Source organism: Danio aesculapii, chromosome 1 (assembly GCF_903798145.1).
Source record: "Danio aesculapii chromosome 1, fDanAes4.1, whole genome shotgun sequence".
NCBI classification, from domain to species: Eukaryota; Metazoa; Chordata; class Actinopteri; order Cypriniformes; family Danionidae; genus Danio; species Danio aesculapii.
The window spans coordinates 15,990,490-16,012,099 of record NC_079435.1 but is presented as its reverse complement, the minus strand read 5'-3'; the positions used below and the strand labels follow the sequence as shown (position 1 = coordinate 16,012,099).

The 21,610-nt window shown below is 37.2% G+C and overlaps 1 protein-coding gene and 1 non-coding gene across 2 annotated transcripts; both read left to right on the top strand.

The window, feature by feature from the left end:
• Positions 1-1,837: 1,837 nt before the first annotated feature.
• On the top strand, positions 1,838-20,126 carry tmem132a (transmembrane protein 132A). The gene is made up of 11 exons (XM_056469015.1): positions 1,838-1,910; positions 3,373-3,587; positions 8,178-8,387; positions 10,516-11,009; positions 11,085-11,237; positions 12,544-12,739; positions 15,118-15,261; positions 15,341-15,543; positions 17,573-17,798; positions 19,080-19,271; positions 19,344-20,126. Exons 1-11 carry the CDS (start codon positions 1,838-1,840, stop codon positions 20,124-20,126), a joined length of 2,889 nt encoding a protein of 962 aa, XP_056324990.1.
• A 512-nt stretch (positions 20,127-20,638) lies between these two features.
• On the top strand, positions 20,639-20,710 carry trnae-cuc (transfer RNA glutamic acid (anticodon CUC)). The gene has a single exon. It is a non-coding gene; the product is annotated as a tRNA-Glu (tRNA).
• The last annotated feature ends 900 nt before the right edge of the window (positions 20,711-21,610 follow it).

Below are 21,610 nucleotides of genomic sequence, written 5' to 3'. Positions count from 1 at the left end.
GCAAGAATCCAGACAGAGGATGGATTGAAGAAACTCTAGGACAAAATTGAGCATGTGTGTGATAAGAGACTGATATTTGACCATCGGATATCTGACCACATCTGATAAGAACAGGCAAGTTCAAACTTTGTGCAAGTTATTTACTGTTCACTTTTTTGTTTTACTTATATTATCTTATTTTATCTTTTATTTGCACATTGTAAACGCATCAATAAAAATAATGCTTCCAATATATATATTTATATATATATATATACTCTAGCGGCGAAAAGTTTGGGGTCAGTCTGATTTTTAAATGTCTTAAAATAAGCTTCTCCTGCTCAACAAGGAGGTGAGCTGGAGAATTTAATAATTTATTAAATTTATTGTAATTTTCATTACTCCAGTCTTCAGAGTCTCATGATCCTTCAGAAATCACTCTAATATTAATTATTATGATTATTATTATTATCATTCATTCATGTTCTTTTTGGCTTAGTCCCTTTAATAATCCAGGGTCGCCACAGCGGAACGAACTGCCAACTTATCCAGCACATGTTTTACGCAGCGGATGCCCTTCCAGCTGCAACCCATCTCTGGGAAACATCCATCCACACTCATTCACACACATACACTACAGACAATTTAGCTTACCCAATTCACCTGTACCGCATGTCTTTGGACTGTGGGGGAAACCAGAGCACCCGGAGGAAACCCACGCGAACGCAGGGAGAACATGCAAACTCCACAGAGAAATGCCAACTGACCCAGCCAAGGCTCGAACCAACGACCTTCTTGCTGTGAGGCGACAGCACTACCTACTGCGCCACTGCCTGGCCCCTTATTATTATTATTATTATTATTATCATTATTAATGGTAATAGTAATAAATGCAATAATGACTGGAGTAATAATTTTTATTTGAAACTACATGCTTTTAATCTAGCTGAAATAAAACAAATAAGACTTTCTCCAGAAGAAAAAATATTATCAGACATACTGTGATTATGAACAAATGAGGTTTAACAGATCAAGAAAATTTTCAGAGTACCGTGACATTGTGAAACCATGATATTTTTATCCAAGGTTATCATACCGTCAGAATCTTATACCGGCCCATGGCTAAACTACAGTTTGATTTCTCTAAAAATCTTTCAGTAAACCGTTCTTAAAGTACTCTTATATTATAATCCAGAATGTAAAGAGTTTTGTGGATTTATTAAAGATTGTGAAAGTTTAATTAGTGATTATTTTAATGATTATTTGGTGCTCTTGATGATCCCAAAATGTTAAGTGGCGGTTGTGCACTATGGAAAAGTCTTTCAGTCTCCCTCTGCTTAGTTTCTACAGAATTAGAAATTAAATTAATTAAGAAAGTAAAATAGAATGAAGCTAAAAACGTACCTTTTTTCAAAGGCTTTTAATAGTCCATTAAATATACAAACTTTTTATTTATTAATCAGTGTTTTCTACCCTCTTGGTCTTTTTTTACACACACAGTGGTCTTTTATATCTATTTTATGTTTGTTCTTTTTAGCAGACATTTTGTACAGCACAGTGTTCAACTATGGTTATTTTTATTGTGCTTTATAAATATATCTGATTAAATTTAGACTATTTCATATTTTCTACAAGCATAATACTCTCAATGAATAATTTTTGCAGCTTGTTCAAACTACTTATTTAAAATGAGCTGAAACAACGACACAATTCTTAAGATTTTTTGGGACAATTTAATTGTTTTACATTCAGTCCACTTAAGTTTGCTAGGTTCACTTAATTGATTTGTGTTGGGACAACATAAATGAATTGTGTGTCACCCTGCATTTTGTTATTGTTTGCTGTGTTTCAGGGTGTTATGGATGTACTGCCTCTTTCGTGGAAGTCTTCTACTATGAGACTGGTAATCCTTCACTTATTCATAATCCTCTGTAAGTTTGACTTATCTTCACATTCCCCTAAACACTGCATAACATCATTTAACATTTGTTTCTGATAAATGAAGACAAGTGGAGAATGTTTTCTCTTTCCTAAACATGCACTCTGCTGTTCGTCCTCCTACAGCAACTATCACATGCCGCATTTAATTTTTTGAGAATTAAATAACGATACATATGACATTATTATGTGAAATTCTTGATTCTGATTGGCTGGAAGGTGTGACATCAGGTGGTAGTTTGCCTCAACGTCATGCATTTAAAATCCTTTAATAGATGGCTATTGGTGGCATGATGGCTCAGTGGTTAGCACTGTCACCTCACAGCAAGTAGGTCGCTGGTTCGAGTCACGGCTGGGCCAGTTGGCATTTCTGTGTGGAGTTTGCATGATCTCCCCGTGTTCACGTGGGTTTCCTCCGGTGCTCCGGTTACCCCCACAGTTCAAAGACATGCGGTATAAGTGAATTGAATTAACTAAATTGACCGTAGTGAATGAATGTGTAGTGAATGAAGAGTGTATGGGTGTTTCCCAGTGCTGGGTTGTGGCTGGAAGGGCATCCAAAAAAAAAGAAAAAAAATAAGTAAAAATATGCTGGAATAGTTGGTGGTTCATTCCGCTGTGGCGACCCCTGATAAATAAGGGACTAAGCCGAAGGAAAATGAATGAATGAATGAATGAATGGGTGGCTTTCTTTTTCTTAGCTTCTTACTTATACTATGGGGCTGCTGAATGCTTGATTCTGATTGGCTGGTGAACATTTTAAGCTACAGTAGTTCCAGCTGGGTCCTGGTTGCATTACAGGGATGTGCAAGAAACTAGTCCTACATACAAAAGGACAAGGTTTGAGGTCAAAAACCTAATAAAGTCTTAAAATACAACATTGTGTGGTATAATTGTAAAATAATTGACTTTGGTCCAGTGAAATATTAGAAAATAATACTTTCTAATAATTCAATGGCGTGTCGTGAATTATTCTTTAGATACACTTTTAAGGATAGTTCATCAAACAATAAAAATTCTGTCACTGACTCACCCTTTAAAACCTGTTTGGTTTATTCTGTTGAATGCAAAAGAAGATACTTTGAAAAATGTTTAACTTTATTATGTAAGTTAAAACCCATTGACTTTTTTAACTACAGCAACCAGGAGTCTTCAAAATATCAATATCTTTTGTGTTCAACAGAAGAAAGAAACTAATAAAATCAGATGAGGGAGAATAAACGATGAGATCATTTTCTTTTTGGGGTGGACTGTCCCTTCAATGGTTTTCCATGGGGTCATTTTAGCCCTCAGTGTAACTCTTTTCTGTATCTAGTTTAAAATAGATCTATGAAAGAAAATAATGGTGAAATATTACATTTTATATGTCAATGTCTGTGTCACAAGAGTTAAATAATAAAGCAACTGTAATAACCTTAAACTAAAAGCCCAACTCTTCAATTTCCTCATCAAAAGCCCACTGTCAGACGCCTCCTTCAGCATCTCTTCCAGTACGGATAACAGTTCCCTCACCGTGGCAGTCTGTCCCGCTCTCTCAGGCTGATCTGGGCCTTCTATTCACCAACTCCAGCCCCTTCACCTCCACACAGTCACTACTGGTCTTGCCTCCATCCGGAACCACCTCCAAACCTCTGCTCCGCGCTACGTTTGGTTCCTACACAGTCACACAGGTACAGTAGTCTTTATTAGGTAATAAGAAACAAGAGACAAGAGACTGTGCTATATTATAAGTACAGTCATGAATGAAGAGTATATTAGGTGTGATGTAAAGAAGAGTGCCAGGAACTCGTTTAGAAATGACTATAATCTGACCATAATCATAAACATGGCCCGGGTTTGGCAGAAGTGGCAACGTCTTTAAGATTTGGGCCAGATGTAAAATGTAGTATTTGGCCCAGATGTTAGAAATTGATTTGTGGGCCACAGAAGTTTGGCCTGTCTTGACCCACATTTAATATACATTTCACTATCAAGGACCACGCTACAACCGTTGCTTGAGAAACTTTATTACTAGTTGTAGGGAGAAGTAGGTAATGGTTATGTAGATTGAGAAGAGAAGTATGGATGATCCTTGGACTGGCTGATCAGGGAGTCTTGTCCAGGGAGACTCAGAGTGGGGGCTTTGTCTCGTAGGTTAAGGTAGAAACTTTAGAAGACCCCCCCCCGATGCAGCCTGTGGAAGAAAAGAGGGATGTTAAGAGGTATGGAGAGGGGGGGGGGTGTAGGGGATGAGTGGATGGGATTTAGAGGGAAATTGGGTGGGAGGGAGGGAGAATCTGAGACAAACGGTTTAGGGAGGGTCCACTTCCTCTAAATAGTAGGCGGAGGAGGCTGATTGGTTTAGGCGTGGTCTTTACGTGGTCTGAACTTTAGTAATTCATAACTCCATTAAAATTACTTTTGACTAAAGAAAAAATAATCTACCAATCAGGTCGCTTTGAGAAAACCAGGCCCATAGTGTGCATAGCTTCACGGGTAATGCTTCACGGGTTTATCAATTTCATTGCTATCATGACACACCTACCTATCTTGGCTGAGACTTGACCCAGAAATGGTCCATGGTTGGACCTTGTCTAGAAGCCAGACTTGGTCCAGTCATGTACCATAATTCACTACAGCATGTGGGCCAAGCAAAACATGTGTGAGCCAGAGAAATTTTGCTATGTAGGAAGTGTTCGGATCCTCATACAACTAATAATTATTACTTGTAAACTGGGGAAATATAAAATAAGAAAGCTTATTTCTCCCTCTCTGAATTTTTCTAAACTAAATTAATTTTCAAAGCCTCCTAATTTTTGTATTTATTTTGTTTTAATTTATATATACATTTTTTTTCTGCATTAATGTTCTTTATATGGTATTGTAAGTATCAGGGGCGTAGCAACCGGGGGGTACGGGGGGGATGCGTCCCCCTCACTTTTGGAGACTGACCCTTTAGAAACAGGTGATTAATAATTACATGAACGTATGATCTCATACAGCCGTCCCCCCACTTTTAAAATGTCCGCTACGCCCCTGGTAAGTATGAATTTTCTCTATTATAGGTCAGTGGAATGTAGGGAGTGCGGGGCACAAAGTAACGCAGGATTAAATGTAACACAGAGTTTTAAGGTATTTGCTCAGGGTTAACCATGGCATGCTTCTGAGGTTTTCACCACAGTGCCGGCAGACGTCTTCCTGCCAGTTATTGAAAAAGTTCGGTGAAATTTGGATGAGAAACACAAGAGAAACCAGTTTTGCAGCATAAAACAATTTTTTATTATACTCGATATTTTTTTATTTTTAAAAAAATCTGTGAAAGTATGAATGTAAAATCGTATATTGTTGTGATAATAACCGTCTTCTAGGCTAAAAGATGAAACCATTTTGAAAGATGTAAGAAACACACAGTGACTGCTAGCCAGTTTTGAGGAAAACACGACACAGCGGGGTTAGTTGTAACAGGGTGTAACAATTAAGCCACACACTATTGGACACCGACTAAACTAACACATTTTTTTTTTATAATTTTGAGTGTAATGTTGAGAACTTTTTTAATAAAAATGTTTTTTAATAGAAAATAATGTTTTGAGAAATAAATTTATTTTATTGCTAATAATGCAAATAAATGCATTGTATAATAATGGATAAATGGATAATAATGCAAATAGATTCAAATGTGTTTATCCAATAAACAAATAAATACATAAACATACTGTGCTATGTAGAATAAAAAAAGAAATGAGCCTATTACCGAGGAAATATAGCTACTATTTAAAGTAAACTGGATTTAAATTAATTGTGTGATATCTGCCTTTATATGCATGTTACAACTAACCCCCTGTCTCTTACAACTTGCCCCGCAGGTGGGGTAAATAGTAACATTTTTACTTCTGGCACTTTTGGCAATACTGCACAGAAACCATAGGTCCGGCGATCATAATTTCAGTACTCATTTGTAGGAGAGACTTGTGTGTTCCTGGCAAAAAACATATGCTTTGTCTAACACCATTACTTTGTTCATTATTTGACCAAAACCAAAAAGTGTTACTTTGTGCCCCGCTGTCCCCTACCAGTTTGTTTGTATTGGTTGTACCACGTGACAGATGAACCACCTGGTGCCTGCAGGTTAATTTAAAATAATGTAAAAATAGTGTAACGTGGTGTAAAACGCCTTATCAGTTTAATTTAAATGAGACTGGAAATGCTCTCATGCGTTCTGCCATTTATTTTAGCACAATTTTCCTCACACGCGTCAATCATTTTATGTTTTGTTGTGAGGAAACATTTCTTTCAAGCCTTCTTGTTTAAAACAGACCGCGAGTTCGTTTAATAAGACCTGCGTTTTAAACAGTATAACTTTATGAATAATTTAGCAAGACTACAATACCTGAAGTAGGAAAAGTGTAATCATTTCTGCACTTCGGAAACGGTGAAATCCCATAGACACAAGCAGTCACTGGGTTACTCCAGTCATTGGGTTACTCCCGTTTTGACGGCGGAAAAAGGGCGTGGTCGCAAAAAGTTCATGAAGTTAGCGCTGTCGCCTCACTGCAAGAAGGTCGCTGGTTCCAGCCTCGGCTGGGTCAGTTGGAAATCCTGTGTGGAGTTTGCATGTTCTCCCCGTGTTCGCGTGGGTTTCTGCCGGGTGCTCCGGTTTCCACCATTGTCCAAAGACATGAGGTACAGGTGAATTGGGTAAGCTAAACTGTTCGTAATGTATGCGTGTAAATGAGTGTGTATGGGTGTTTTCCAGTACTGGGTAGCAGCTGGAAGGGCATCCGCTCTGTAAAACATATGCTGGATTTGTTGGCAGTTTATTCTACTATGGCGACCGACCCTGATTAATAAAGGGACGAAAAGAAAATGAATGAATGAAAATACATGGATGTTTTTTAATGATGTTTTATGTTACCAAGAGCATTGCGTAGCCACATAAAAAACTATAGTAATTTATTGTTAATACTAACATTCAAAGTTCAAGTGTGTTTGAACGGTGTGTATTTGAAATTACTTTAATTAATTATTTTTTGCTTTTTTTAAATTGAGTACAGGAAAAATAACATCACTGCATTGAAGAGAATAACAAAAGTTAGAAGAGAGAGAGAAAAAAGCCTCAATCATTAAGCAAAAAGATTACCATAAGCTTGATTCTTATTAATATTATTATTAATAAGCTTAAGATATTCAATGTTGAACTAAACTTCAGAATGGAAAGTATTCAATTTAAGTATTGCCTTTAGAAACTTATTTTTGTGTATAAAAAATTACATTGTAACACAAAAGAGTTAACAATAAGATCTAGACTAGAGCATGATCATTACCAGAGAGAAATATATATTTTAGATAAATAAAAAAATAATGTTATACCAAAGAAATTTAACCTGAGTGCAATTTTGTAATAGATGAAGAAAAAAATCTTCATGGATATTGCAGACTGTACACAAACTAGATATTTTAAAATAATTAGCAATTTGGAAATTAGGATATACAGTATGCAAAATCTTAAAATGTATGTCTTATTTTGTTGGATATGCTGAACTTTTCAGGTAATAACCATGCTCTCTTCCATTGAATACTGTCAGAAAAATTGAATTAATTTTAACAACTAACAACAATTAATTCAACAACTATAAAATTATAAAAGAAATGACCCAATACTGTAGTTTTCTACATTGAGTATATTTTACAATGCACCACAGTTTACTGTAGTTACAAACGAATGTTCTCTATACTACATTGTTACATTTATCAGTAGTGTTGTAAATACTATACCTCATAATACACTTTACTATGGTAAAATAACACTACATTATTTCATCTGGATGCAGAGTTGCATATGCCTCATATGGTCTCAGATGCAATGTTTACTATAGCTAAATTACTGTAGTGTTTTTATGTGGGACGTGAGGCGTCATTAAATATTATGGTGAAGAAAAGACAATTATTGGCTAGTCAGCATCAACAATCGGCGTCCTGACATTTTATACTACCCGCCAGATTATGCTACCAACAGTGTATTTGAATGGTTCTGAGGTTGGGGTTAGAGATTATGTAGGTTAGGGTGATATTACAGCTTCATATCAAAGCAAAATCTGATGGGTAGCATATTGCATCATCAAAATGTGCTACCTACTTTTTGAATGGGAGGTAGGACAATCTGACAAGGTAGGGCAAATCAACAGAACACCGGAGCTATATTTTACAAACAGGGTTAAAAGGAAACACCGTTATAAACGTTGTGGATTTATTGAGTCTGTGTTGGTATTTGTGTTCTTTAGGTGATGTCTGAGCCGATTCCTCCCCTGACTTCTCCTCTGACGGCTTCGCTTCTATCTAAAAGTGTTGTGAAAGAGATGGAGGCTGATAGAGGAGAGCGGTTCAGGGTTCGAGTGCTGTTTCACATGAGGGGTGATGTTAACAGAGGAACCTGCGTTACTCTGCATGCTTTCAAACAGACAGAAGAGCAGAAAGCTTCCTGCATCACTCAGGTACTGATGCTCAAAAACACCATAATTGGGTCGGGACTGCAATATTCTAGAATTCTCCAGAGCAAAGTTATGAACAAAACTCTTATGTCATTTCTAACACTTTCACTGAACACATACAAAATAATAGTTCTGCTGGGCAAAAATTAATCAAATCCAAAATAAAGTTTGTTTTGACTTAATTTAAGTGTGTAGTGTGTATTTATTATGTACATATAAATACACACATATATGCATATATTTGAGAAAATAAAAGATAAAAGTTGTATGTGTGTACGATAAAAGTTATATATTAATTTAAATATCTATGAAACAAAATTGTTTTGTATAGTTTTGTTTCTTTGTATGCGTGTCACATATACATAATAAATATACACTCACCGGCCACTTTATTAGGTACACCTGTCCAACTCCTGTCCAATTTCTAATCAACTAATCACATGGCAGCAACTCAATGCATTTAGGCATGTAGACATGGTCAAGATGATCAGCTGCAGTTCAAATCGAGCATCAGAATGGGGAGAAAGGTGATTTAATTGTCTTTAAACGTGGCATGGTTGTTGGTGCAAGACGGGCTGGACTGAGATATTTCAGAAACTGCTGATCTACTGGGATTTCACTCACAACCATCTCTAGGGTTTACAGAGAATGGTCTGAAAAAGAGAAAATATCCAGTGAGCGGCAGTTCTGTGGGCGCAAATGCCTTGTTGATGCCAGAGGTCAGAGGAGAATGGCCAGACTGGTTCCAGTTGATAGAAAGGCAACAGTAACTCAAATAACCACTAATTACAACCGAGGTCTGATGAAGAGCATCTCTGAGCACACAATGCGTCAAACCTTGAGGCAGATGGGCTACAGCAGCAGAAGACCACACCGGGCGTCACTCCTGTCAGCCAAGAACAGAAAACTGAGGGTACAATTCTCACAGGCTCACCAAAATTGGACAATAGAAGATTGGAAAAATGTTGCCTGGTCTGATGAGTCTTGATTTCTGCTGCGACATTCAGATGGTAGAGTCAGAATTTGGCGTCAACAACATGAAAGCATGAATCCATCCTGCCTTGTATAAACAGTTCAGGCTGGTGGTGGTGGTGTAATGGTGTGGGGGCAATGTGCAATCTGCAGCAACTGCGTGATGCTATCATGTCAATATGGACCAAAATCTCTGAGGAATATTTCCAGTAATATGCTGAATCTATGCCACGAAGTTTTAAGGCAGTTCTGAAGGCAAAAGGGGATCCAACCCGGTACTAGTAATGTGTACCTAATAAAGAGGCCAGTGAGTGTGTATATATACGTAGCACTCACTATATATTATGTCAAAACAAACTTTTATTTTGGATGCAATTAATCACAATTAATCTTTGCCCATGCAGCCTAACAAAATTACTCATTTTAGAACAAAATCTCACGTTTACTATCAATATTCACTAAATTAAAGTACAACAGCAATTTTATAAAAAATAAATATAGTAAATTTATTTCTTGTTTTTATTTTATATTTAAGAAATTTAAGCACTAAATCAGCATTTATGAATAATTTCTGAAAGATCATGTGATAATGAAGAATGGAGTAATGATTGATAAAAATGTACTTTGCTATGACACAAATAAAAATTGTTTTATATTTAAATAATATAAAAATACCTTTATTAATCATTTTTAAAAATGCTGCCGATGTGAGCACAAGAAACAAAAACATTAAAAATACTGAATAATTTTAAACTTCTGACCATACTTATTTTTGTAGTTTATAAACTATTTGTTTAGCCTAATATGTTTTTCAGATTGCAAAATTAATGAATGCATTGTTAAAAATAAATCTTTTAATAAAATACATGAAGATTTAAAATACATTTTAGAAATAAATTGAAAATGACACAAAATATACTATTTAATGTAAGTTACTGAAACTTATTGAAGATACTTGGGTAAATCTCTTTTAAGATATATAAGCAAGCAATATATTTAGTAAGTTTAAATATGTTTCAAATGTATTTCAAGATATATATGCAAAATATTTAGAATAATACATACATGTAAAATGTATTTCAATATATTTAGAATAATATATGTAAAATCAATATGCAAAAAACTAACATTTATTTATGTGTTTTCAATATTTCCTCAGCCACCGTTCGGGTTGTGTGTGGTCACTCTGACACTTCCAAACGACTGGTTTGAGCCCGCTGAGAACACAGAGGCAAAAGCAGACCAGACTTCCAAGCAGCGTTACATAAGCAGAAACCGCTCTCGCTCCCGTAGCCGAAAGAGAAGGCATCCACATGTGCCAGCAGGACACAGGGCCCAGCCTGATCAAATTCAGCTTTACTACTCATCCTTTGGCATCCTGTCCATTAAAACCGGACCCCCGCGGTGTGTGGAGGAAACAGTGCAGCAGTCAGAGAGAAAGCTCCTCTACATTGGTCCTGTGGGACTTGAGGATCAAGAGATCAACAAAACCAAGCAAAGCCCTGCATGTTTAGACACAAAGGCAGAAGAGAAGTTCTGGTTGGATTCCAATGTGTTAATTGTCTACAGCAAAGGGCCTGTGCGTGCTGGACAGCCAATCAGATTGTCTGTAAACCTGAGGGCAAATTACAGTGGAGAGTCTCTGACCATTAGGTAACATTGTTGCTTGACATAACTTTGCTCATTCAGTTTAATATATCTTTAATATTATCATTATTTTACCTTTAGGCTGAAAGTGAAAAAAGGATTGCTGTCTCTGGAGGTCCATCCTGTCACACACTCTGACCTGTGGATGGTTAATGTAGAGAGGACAACAGGTTCAAAACACGATGTTGTTTCCATCATTAGCCACAGCTCTGGTGCACTTCCAGACAGAACTGGGTACGAAATCAATCTGTTTTGAATAGGGGATGGATGCAGACCTAGTGCAGTGCAATCTGAGCTGGATGCAATGCTTTTAAATACACTCACCTAACCCTAACCCTTACAGTGACTTCACTAGCTCCATTGATTGCGTTGTGTCTGACATTGCATCTCTGAGATATGCAATCTCAGCTTGCATCATCAAGGCTGCATCCAGATACTATTGTCTGTTTCACTTTAAAATGTGATTCTATGTGCAATTAATTGCCATTTATTTCCAGCGGTGTGTGTGTGTGTGTGTGTGTGTGTGTGTGAATTAATCAATAAAATTTTGCAGGTATTATTATGTTATGACTTGATTAGCATATTAAAAAGCACAAAATACTAATGGTAAATGTTTTTAGAGCAACATTAGAATGATTAGAATTAGAATGATTTTGGAATTGTCATGTTCACTGTAGACTGTGGAAATCCAATATGCCATAAATGCATTCTTAAGTGCAATTATATAAAAACCAGCAATAATATTCATCAAATTATGAATGACACTTTTTCTAGAAGGTAATTCAGCCATAGTACACTACTAAATGGGCAGTTTATACCCATATCATAACTACTTTTGCAAGGAATAATTATTAAAAGTTTATTGGTGGCACTTGGGAAACTTCCATTCAAGATGAGTGAGACAAATAACTTTAAAAAAGTTTTAAAAAAAAGTCTTGTTTGACTAAATGATCCGCACATTTCCACTTGTTTTTTTTTTGTCACAACAAATAATAAGACTCTGGCTGCATTTTAATGTAACATTGATATCACAAAATCTTTCTAAATTTCCTAATATTTTTGTTCCACATTATTTTCTTTTTTTTTTATAGCATTTTGCTATATTCAATTCAATTCATCTTTATTTCTATAGCGCTTTTACAACTGTGTCAAAGCAGCTTAACATAGAAGTTCAAGTAAATTGAAACTGTGTCAGTCCAGTTTTCAGAGTTGAATTTCAGTTCAGTGTGGTTTAATGAAAGGTTTAATTATATTATGAAAAGCACAAATAATCACTCATATTTTTTCTGACTTTTTCTGAAAATCTAATTATTTTCCCTTTATAATAGTAATTCCTAATGCTCATTGAAAGTTAATGACATAATTCGGTCATATTACCAAAAAGGGAGGATATAGGCACATTTTGCCATTAAATCATCATCATGTTTGTGCATATCAGCATATAAAAATAACGAGCTACAGATCACAAATCTAAAGACGATTTAAATAAAAAATAATAATAATCCACAAGTTCTTGATCTATAATTGTCTTGTGTTTCAGCTCTTCTGCTCTTAGCCAGGTCTCCTGTCTCTCATTTGAGGCTTTACACAGAAACTTTGGCACAGCGATGACTGTCAGTGCCAGCTGGTGGGTGGAGTATTCAACACGCAAGTTTTCCGTTTCACCACACGGGGCAGTGACGAGCTTCTTCTCCTTTACCGACAGAGACGTTGTGGGCATCGCTCCCATCACAGAGGTATGCCATAAACTATTGATCATTTACGAATGCAAGCAATTTGTGGTTACAAGGACCACTAGCAGAGTGAGGAATCTCAGGGTCTTCCTTTTAGGCTACTATATATCTATCAGCAGTGTTGGGTTAAAAAGTTATATTATATTACAAATTTAAGCCTGTCTTACTTTTTAACTCTTTCCCTGCCTGCGTTTTTTAAAGTTTCCAGCCAGTCAGCATTTTTGAAGATTTTCACCAAAATTTTATTCTATCTTCAGTTGTTAATTTTTATCCCCACTTAAATGCATAGAGGTAGGTTTAACCAAAAATGCTTTTTTTTCTAAAAGTAATACATTTTCAATATATATATATTGTAGCGTAACACACATTTGTGTGTGTTTGTGTGAGTATGTGTGTAAAACACTCATTTCTATACTCATGCTGATCGACGGGGATCGTTTTGTTGTGATAATGAAAGATTAAGCTAAAGGAAGGTTGTATAAGTCTTCATTTGTACTTGTTTATGGGGGTTTCCTCCGGGTGCTCTGGTTTCCCCCACATTCCAAAGACATGCGCTATAGGTGAACTGAATAAACTAAATTGGCCGTAGTGCATAAGAGTGTGTATGTGAATTAGTGTATATGGGTTTTTCCCAGTACCATATGCCGGAATAGTTGGCGGTTCATTCCACGGTGGGGACCCCTTAGACTAAGCTGAAAGAAAATGAACGAATGATTGTCTTATATTTACTTCTCAGGACTGAGAGATCCTGTACCTCACTCAGTATTAGGGCTTCCCCTACCATAGTATACCTAAAGCATCAATTGCTGTAAAAAGTCAGTGGCAGGAAAGCGTGTTCTCTTAATTGAGGCACCTAGTCAATGTCAATGTTAGGGAAAGAGTAAAAAAACACATAAATAACACAACACGTACTTTCAAATTACTTTCTATTAGGGCTGCACGATATTGGAAAAATTTAACATTGCAATATTTTTTATTTTGCGATATGTATTGCGATATGAATACAATTTCACCAGATGACTTAATATCTCTATTTGGAAAGAATTTATAATGTTAGATCAATTGGGATGATTCTGCAGTGGGAATGCATCTCTATAGAATCTAATAAACAGTCTTTAAAATTGTTGGGGTCCCTGACACGTTTTTGTTGTTGTCTGAGCTATTTGCAGTGCGTTTCTGTATTTGCATGTGTTGTGAGTATTTCCATGTACTTGTTTAGTCAGAGATTGATGAATTAATGATTACAATTTGTATCTCCATAAAATCTAATAAACAATCTATGAACATTGTGGGGTCCCCCTGACACATTTTCATTGTGGTCTGTGCCGTTTGCAGTGCATTTCTGTATTTACACATGTTGTGAGTATTTTCATACATAACAATCTAAAAATACAATCAAGAAACAATTGAAATGAAGCGTTTTAAGTGCTGTAACTCAATTATAAGAATAAAAATGATTCAATAAAATTAATTGTAGTTAAGGTCACAAATGGAACAATTTCTTATACCTGAATGTTTTTAAATCATTAAACAATCACAGGCATCAAAAACACATGCAAATGATAAATTATAATACAAACTCAACATTGCATATCCTGCGATGTGCTTATTGCGAATGATCACATTGCAGTATCGATGCTGAAATGATATATTGTGCCGCCCTACTTTCTGTAAAAGGTAATTAAGTTACACATTTAGGTATTTTTTTTTGTAAATGTATTATTAGGTTAAAATATATCACTTTTCCCCCCCAAATCTGTTCATCAGGTTCATCAGGTTTTTTACCATTATGTCAACTTTGAAAATATAAAATCTGCATGAAATGGAAACCCTAATTGAAATGGCTTTGTGGACACTAAAAAATGTAGGGCAGAACTTGATTTTGTTAATCTGGAGCTTATTGAGTCCTTTGATCACTGTCGTTTTGTAAATGACATGATTGATAATTATGTATACTGATTCATTCATTCATTTTCCTTCGGCTTAGTCCCTTTATTCATCAGGGGTCACCACAGTGGAATGAGCCACCAACTATTCCAGCATATGTTTTACACAGCAGATGCCCTTCCAGCTGCTACCCAGTACTGGGAAACACCCATACACACTCATTCGCACACATACACTACGGCCAATTTAGTTTATTCAATTCACCTACTGCATGTTTTTGGACTGTGGGGGAAACCGGAGCACCCGGAGAAAACCCACACAAACACGGGGAGAACATGCAAACTCCACACAGACATGCCAATTGACTCAGCCAGTGACCTTCTTGCTTTGAGGCGACAGTGCTAACCACTGAGCCACTGTGTCGCCCATGTACACAGATCATTATCATTAATTATTTTGTTTATTTATGTCATAATATGTGTATTTTTTTGCAGAGCAACACAATTATCAATACAGCCATCCTGACAAGTGAGCCCGTGTCACTTCCTGTCATTGTCCTAGCGGTGGGCATAGATGGCAAAGTTTCCGATTTGACCACAGCAGTGAAGTGCCATTCAGCCAATGAAGATATTGTCAAGGTATAACAGTTTATAATGAGGTCTGATTTAAAGCATAAAATAAATAAACACATCTGATGGCACCTTTCTCTTCTGGCAGGTGTCTCATGACTGCTCTGTGGTTTTTGTGGACGGGAGTGAATCAGGAAGGGGCAGCATCTGTGTGGAGCTAGAGTTTTCTTTGGGAAGGCTCAGCGGCACTTTGTGTTTGGCCGTGTGGACTCCTGTTGTTCCTCTGCGTGTGTCTCTCTCCGACTCTGTCCTGAGTCCTATCAGTGGCTGGAATTACTACAGTGAGAACGGGTATACAATATTAGGTGTAATGCTCTCATATTTGAGCTTTTCAGTAAGAAGCAGAGCTGCTGCATTCTGAACTAGCTGAAATCGAGAAACACAGGACTGAGGAACACCAACATACAAAGAATTTCAGTAGTCTAGTCGAGATGTTACAACTGCAAACATATCTATTTCAAGCTTCTTTAAGCACAGCTTTAAAACTGCTTCGCTTTTGAAAGAAGATGAATGTGATAAAAACAGCAGGTATCTGCTTATCAAATTTGAGGTTATATCAAACCAAACACCATTTTCACTCAATTTTTTCAAGCTGTGGTGACAGGCGTTATTTCAATGACAAATGACGTGCCTAATGTAACCTTAAAGGGTTAAACAAATGACGCACAGCACTACTACAATTACAGAAAAGTTTGCGCTGTTATAATTAACTTACCCTTTAATACGTTTTGGTCGATTATCACCCGCTATTAAAAAAATAATAGGTTTTGAATGAGAAGCTGTAATGTAGCCGTGGCGGGATGAATTTTGGCGTGGCACCCCGCCATGGAACAATGAATGTAGCGCAAACCATGAAATATATATACACTACCTGACAGAAGTTTTGTCGTCGATCCTAGTTCTAAGAGCACTAAATAATAACTTGACTTGCAGTTGATCATTTGAAAAAGTGGCAGAAGGTAGATTTTTCAGATGAATCGCATCCCAATTATCACCATGCAGAAGACCTTCAGGAACCTGCAGGAACCCAAAATTTTCTTAGAAATCAGTCAAGTTTGGTGAAGGAAAATCATGGTTTGGTGTTACATTCAGTATTGGGGTGTACGAGAGATCTGCAGAGTGGATGGCAACATCAACAGCCTGAGGTATCAAGACATTTGTGCTGCCCATTACATTACAAACCACAGCAGAGGGCAAATTCTTCAGCAGGATAGCGCTCCTTCTCATACTCAGCCTCCACATCAAAGTTCCTGAAAGCAAAGAAGGTCAAGGTGCTGCAGGATTGGCCAGCCCAGTCACCAGACATGAACATTATGGAGCATGTCTGGGGTAAGATGGAGAAGGCATTGAAGATGAATTCAAAGAATCTTGATGAACTCAGGGAGTCCTGCAAGAACGCTTTCTTTGCCATTCCAGATGACTTTATTAATAAGTTATTTGAGTCATTGCAGAGATGTATGGATGCAGTCATCCAAGCTCATGGGAGTCATACACAATATTAATTCTTTTTCCACAGCACCATGACTTTATATTCTATACTGCACATTATTTCTGCTAAGTGACAAGACTTTTGTCTAAGCAAAGTCAAACCTTACTCTCCTAATTAAATCATTAAAAATCAAAGCATGACCATATATTATTTTAGTAAAATAAGCGTAATCTAGAGGCCTTTACCTTTTATATAAGCCACTTCTGATACCAAATGATCAACTAGAAGTCAAGTTATTGTTTGCTGTTCCTAAAACTTGGATAGTTGACAAGACTATTGTCAGGTAGTGTATATGTGTTGTTCATTGTTTCGGACCAAACACAATGATTTAAATTTTATTTTCATTTAGGCATAATTAGTTTAGTTTTAGTTTATCTGAACAATCCAATATGGGACTAATTCCATGGTTAGCACCATACATACATTTTTATAATATACACTCTATATTTGTTAAAGATAGACCCTAGGGGGAACATTTAAAGGAAAAACAATACTGGACCAATAACAGAGACCTGTGGTTTGCCAGATCTTAAATGTATGTCAAAAAGAATCACACATTTACTGTTTAAATTATGGTTAATTACTATTCTGTATGAAATATGGCTAAATACTGACAAATGTGCTGACTGGCATCGATGCCTTATAAAAAATGAAATACTGAAATGTTGATGTCATTATTTAAATATATTTGAATTTATGAAGTTTTATAGTAAATGAAATACGGAATCAAATTAGCAACTAGTTCAAATTATAATCAAGTATACGCTACTTTACATTTGTTTTGGTTTTAGTCATTGAATTATATGGAAACTGAAATGTCTCTCTTTTTAGGTGTGAACCGGTTTATCAGAGGTCCACTGTACAGATTTTGGCACAATTCAGTGCCCAATCAGCAACTCAAGGTGGTCAACCGACCTACATGCTCGGATCTCCAGACTGGTTTGTGGATGTAACCGAGCTTGTCCGTGACTGGCTAAGAATTGAAAACCCATATATTGCAGCGCTTGATAAACAAAGACATCTAATCGGCCTCAAGCCTGGACTTACATCATTATATGTTGGTATCTGAATTTACTGTCAGAATGTTTACTGACATGTTGTGCATAACCAATCTAAAGGGTTAGTTCACCCAAGAATAAAAATGGCCTGATTTAAAATTTTCCCCCCAGGCCATCTTATTAACCCAAAGAGAGAGTGCAAGTTTTTGGCAAACAACAATGCAGGATTTTTGTTCATCTAATATAAATGAAAGGGGCGGCAAGGTTGCTAGTTCGAGTCTTGGCTTGGCCAGTTGGCATTTCTGTGTGGAGCTTGCATGTTCTCCCCGTGTCCGTGTTCTCCCCGTGTCCGTGTTTCCTCCGGGTACTCCAGTTTCCTGCACAGTCCAAAGACATGTGCTGGGTATTTCCCAGTACTGGGTTGCGGCTGGAAGGTAAAACAGTTTGCTGTTGTATGAACATAACCCCCCCCCAACACACACACACACACACTTTTAAAATGTCCTCTACGCCCCTGGACCCCTGATAAACAAGGGACTAAGCCGAAAGGATCTGTGCTCTTACTAAATGATGAGTCATCCTCTGGAGAAGTGCTCAGTTTAATCCAGTTTACTTTCACTTATGTGACATTTCATTCATGACCTATCATGTAAAGTGGAAAGAACCGCTCCATTGGTCTTATGGTTAGTGTGTTGACACAGCACCATAGTGTTCGCAATGACCAGTTTGACTCCCGGCTGAAGGTCCTTTGCTGCTCCTTCCCCTTTCCACTGTCCTATCCAAATAAATGTGAAAACCCCTAAAATGTCATTCATTCATTGTCCTTCATCTTAGTCCCTTATTTATCAGGGGTCGCCACAGTGGAATGAACCGCCAACTATTCCAGCACATGTTTTATGCAGCGGTTGACCTTCCAGCTGCAACCCAGTACTGGGAAACACCCATACACATGCACTCATACACTACGGACAATTTTGTTTACCCAATTTGCTTAAACCACATGTTTTTGGACTGTGGGGGAAATCGGAGCACCCGGAGGAAAGCCACACGAACAGGGAGAACATGCAAACTCCAAACAGAAATGCCAACTGACCCAGCCGGGACTCGAACCAGTGACCTTCTTGCTGTGAGGCGACAGCGCTAACCACTAAAATGTATTGTATATTTAAAAAACACCAAAAAAAAAAAAATAAACAAAAAATAAAGTCATGTACATCTTTGGTGTTTGTACATGTTTTGGTCGAACTAGTCTTTTGTTTGTTTGTATGTTGATGAGTCAGTGAAGTACTGGCCTATCATGTTTCCTCATTTCCTCCCTAATACTTTTCTTGATTTTCAAGGTGGTGTCCAGTCAGTGGGATGGAGTGCTTGGAAGGGCTAATGTCATTGTAACCTCTGAACCTGTGACTCCCGCTGACCTCTCTGTTCAGCTGGTGGGAGGGCTTGGCCTGTCCGTTAACCCCAGCCCATCTCACCCATCTGTCATCACAGCAACAGTGAATGCTCACAATACACTCTACAACCATGGACAGGTAAGTTTCTGGCATTCGAGTTCCTAAAAATTCTTCTAGATTTGTTACTCATGATGTTTTCCTATTCAACAGGAGGCGTCTATCAGTGTCTGGATCCAGTTTAATGATGACTCTGCCATATTGATGTCTGCCTTTAATGCGATCCCCTATACTCTACGGCTGTCCTCTTTGGCTGAATCTGTGGTGGTGGTAACGCCCGCTCCATCCCAACGCATTTTGGCACAAGGTGATGGCGGAGGACCTCTTGTTAAAGCCGAGCTCCTGGTTTCCAGCTGTGATCCAGCATCTAACCATGTTGAACTGGAAGCAATTCATAAAGCAAGTGAAGCTAAAAGACTGGCTAAAGGCTCTGGCTGGATAAGAGTGAACCTAAACATGGACTTTTGGCCGATAGGGAGTGAGGAAAGCAACTTTGAGATGCACGATGTGACCGATATGCTTGTCGATTCCAACAGTGATCTGTATGATGACTTTGAAGATCATGAAAGCAGACTAAATGCCACAAGTGACTATGATAGTGGCAATGACATATTTAAAAGGAAAAACGTGGAGCAGGCGGTGTTGATTCCTAACCATGAAGAGAATGCTGTCTATTTGTCTCCTGGGGTGGAAAAGGAGAGGAAAGAGGTTAAAACTGCTGATAGACAGGTAGAGATTGGCATTGGAGCCGTCCTGTCTCTACTTTGTCTTTCTTCCCTACTTTTCCTGGTCAACTGCCTACCTTGTGCACTAAGAGAACAAAGGTATAGAGAAAGACGAGATGGAAACGTGAAAGACACTGTGGAGGAGGAACCTGGAGAAGAGCAAGAGGAGAATAGACAAGAAAAACTGCAGAGAAGTGATAACAGGGAATAATGACAGAATGGAAATTTAATGACATTTTGACTTTACAAATATCTCATGTTGCACATTACAGTGTGCAAATTCTGGAAATTTGTGATTACACAATCATACATGATGGAAAAATACACTAATTCAGACATCATGATTTTTGCCAATATATAAATATTGTATTGTTTTGACATGTAACATATTATGATTTAATTATAGAATCACCAGCATAGAGTTGTCCGTCAGCATGGTAAATGAAGTAGCCTTTTATTATTTCAGTTGTTTGCTTTTATTGTTGTTGCTGTTTTTTTCATTCTGTTTTTTTTTTGTTGTTGTTAAAGGCGTCAAAAACATTTCGATTAAGCACGAGACTAAATAAGAACATTACCACAAACGTTTTGTATGATCTGGAAATAATTTACAAGGCTTTTTAGGAATTTTCACGCTTTTCAAATATTAAATAAAGGTGATGGAAAGTTTTTTTTTGTATGTGGGTTGTGGTTATGTAGGCAAGTACATATCAATTTGTATATCGCTCCCTGGTGGTCTAGTGGTTAGGATTCGGCGCTCTCACCGCCGCGGCCCGGGTTCGATTCCCGGTCAGGGAATGAGATCTTTTGTGCTTTAATAGTAAATTGACTCTCAGATTAGTAAATGCAATAGGGGGGAAAAGGCTGGGAGCAATATTTTTTCTTTTGTAAATGTGTCAATATTTCGGCAAGGGAATTTTCACAGTCTAATATATATATATATATATATATATATATATATATATATATATATATATATATATATTTTTTTTTTTTTTTTCTATGTGGGATATAATATAATATAATACCATGTACTTAACAGTTACCAGATAGATCACTGGTTAAATTTTGACAGACTCTCCGACCCTCCGATTCTGCGTCAGACAATACACACACATATTACACGTACAATCGAATCAGCTTCCGATACAACTGTAAAATATATCCTCTGGAAGATACTCAGTTTAAATACGCATAAATGTACGCAGTAAAAATGGACCTAAAATATGAACTAAAAGACTCCAAATAAAACCAGCATTGAGCTGAATTGAGCTGAAGGGGTAGATTCATTCATACTGAACAGTACATTTTAATACGACAGCAGAGTGGCGCAGCGGAAGCGTGCTGGGCCCATAACCCAGAGGTCGATGGATCGAAACCATCCTCTGCTATGTCTTTTACAGAACATTAATTGTTTGGAAAAAGTTGAGTTTTAACCCTTTGTAGAGCGAAAATAACATATATGGTAAAGTAATTGACCAATTTAAAGGGTTTCACCCAGAATTCTGCCATTATTTACTCATCCTACATTTCCAAACACGAGTTTCTTTCTACTGTCGATCACAAAGGAAAATATGTTGACGAATGTTAGAAAACAGACTTTCATAGTATTTTTGTTCCTACTATGATAGCTGCAAATGAGGCCATTTTTATGTTTGGGTGAACTATCACTTTGAGTTTACAAACCCCACTGCAGGA

Coding starts and splice junctions, on each gene's coding strand:
- tmem132a (XM_056469015.1), top strand. CDS start 1,838: ATGGATGTACTGCCTCTTTCGTGGAAGTCTTCTACTATGAGACTGGTA. Junction 1,911..3,372: donor TCACTTATTCATAATCCTCT/GTAAGTTTGACT, acceptor CCTCATCAAAAG/CCCACTGTCAGACGCCTCCT. Junction 15,262..15,340: donor CCAATGAAGATATTGTCAAG/GTATAACAGTTT, acceptor CTCTTCTGGCAG/GTGTCTCATGACTGCTCTGT.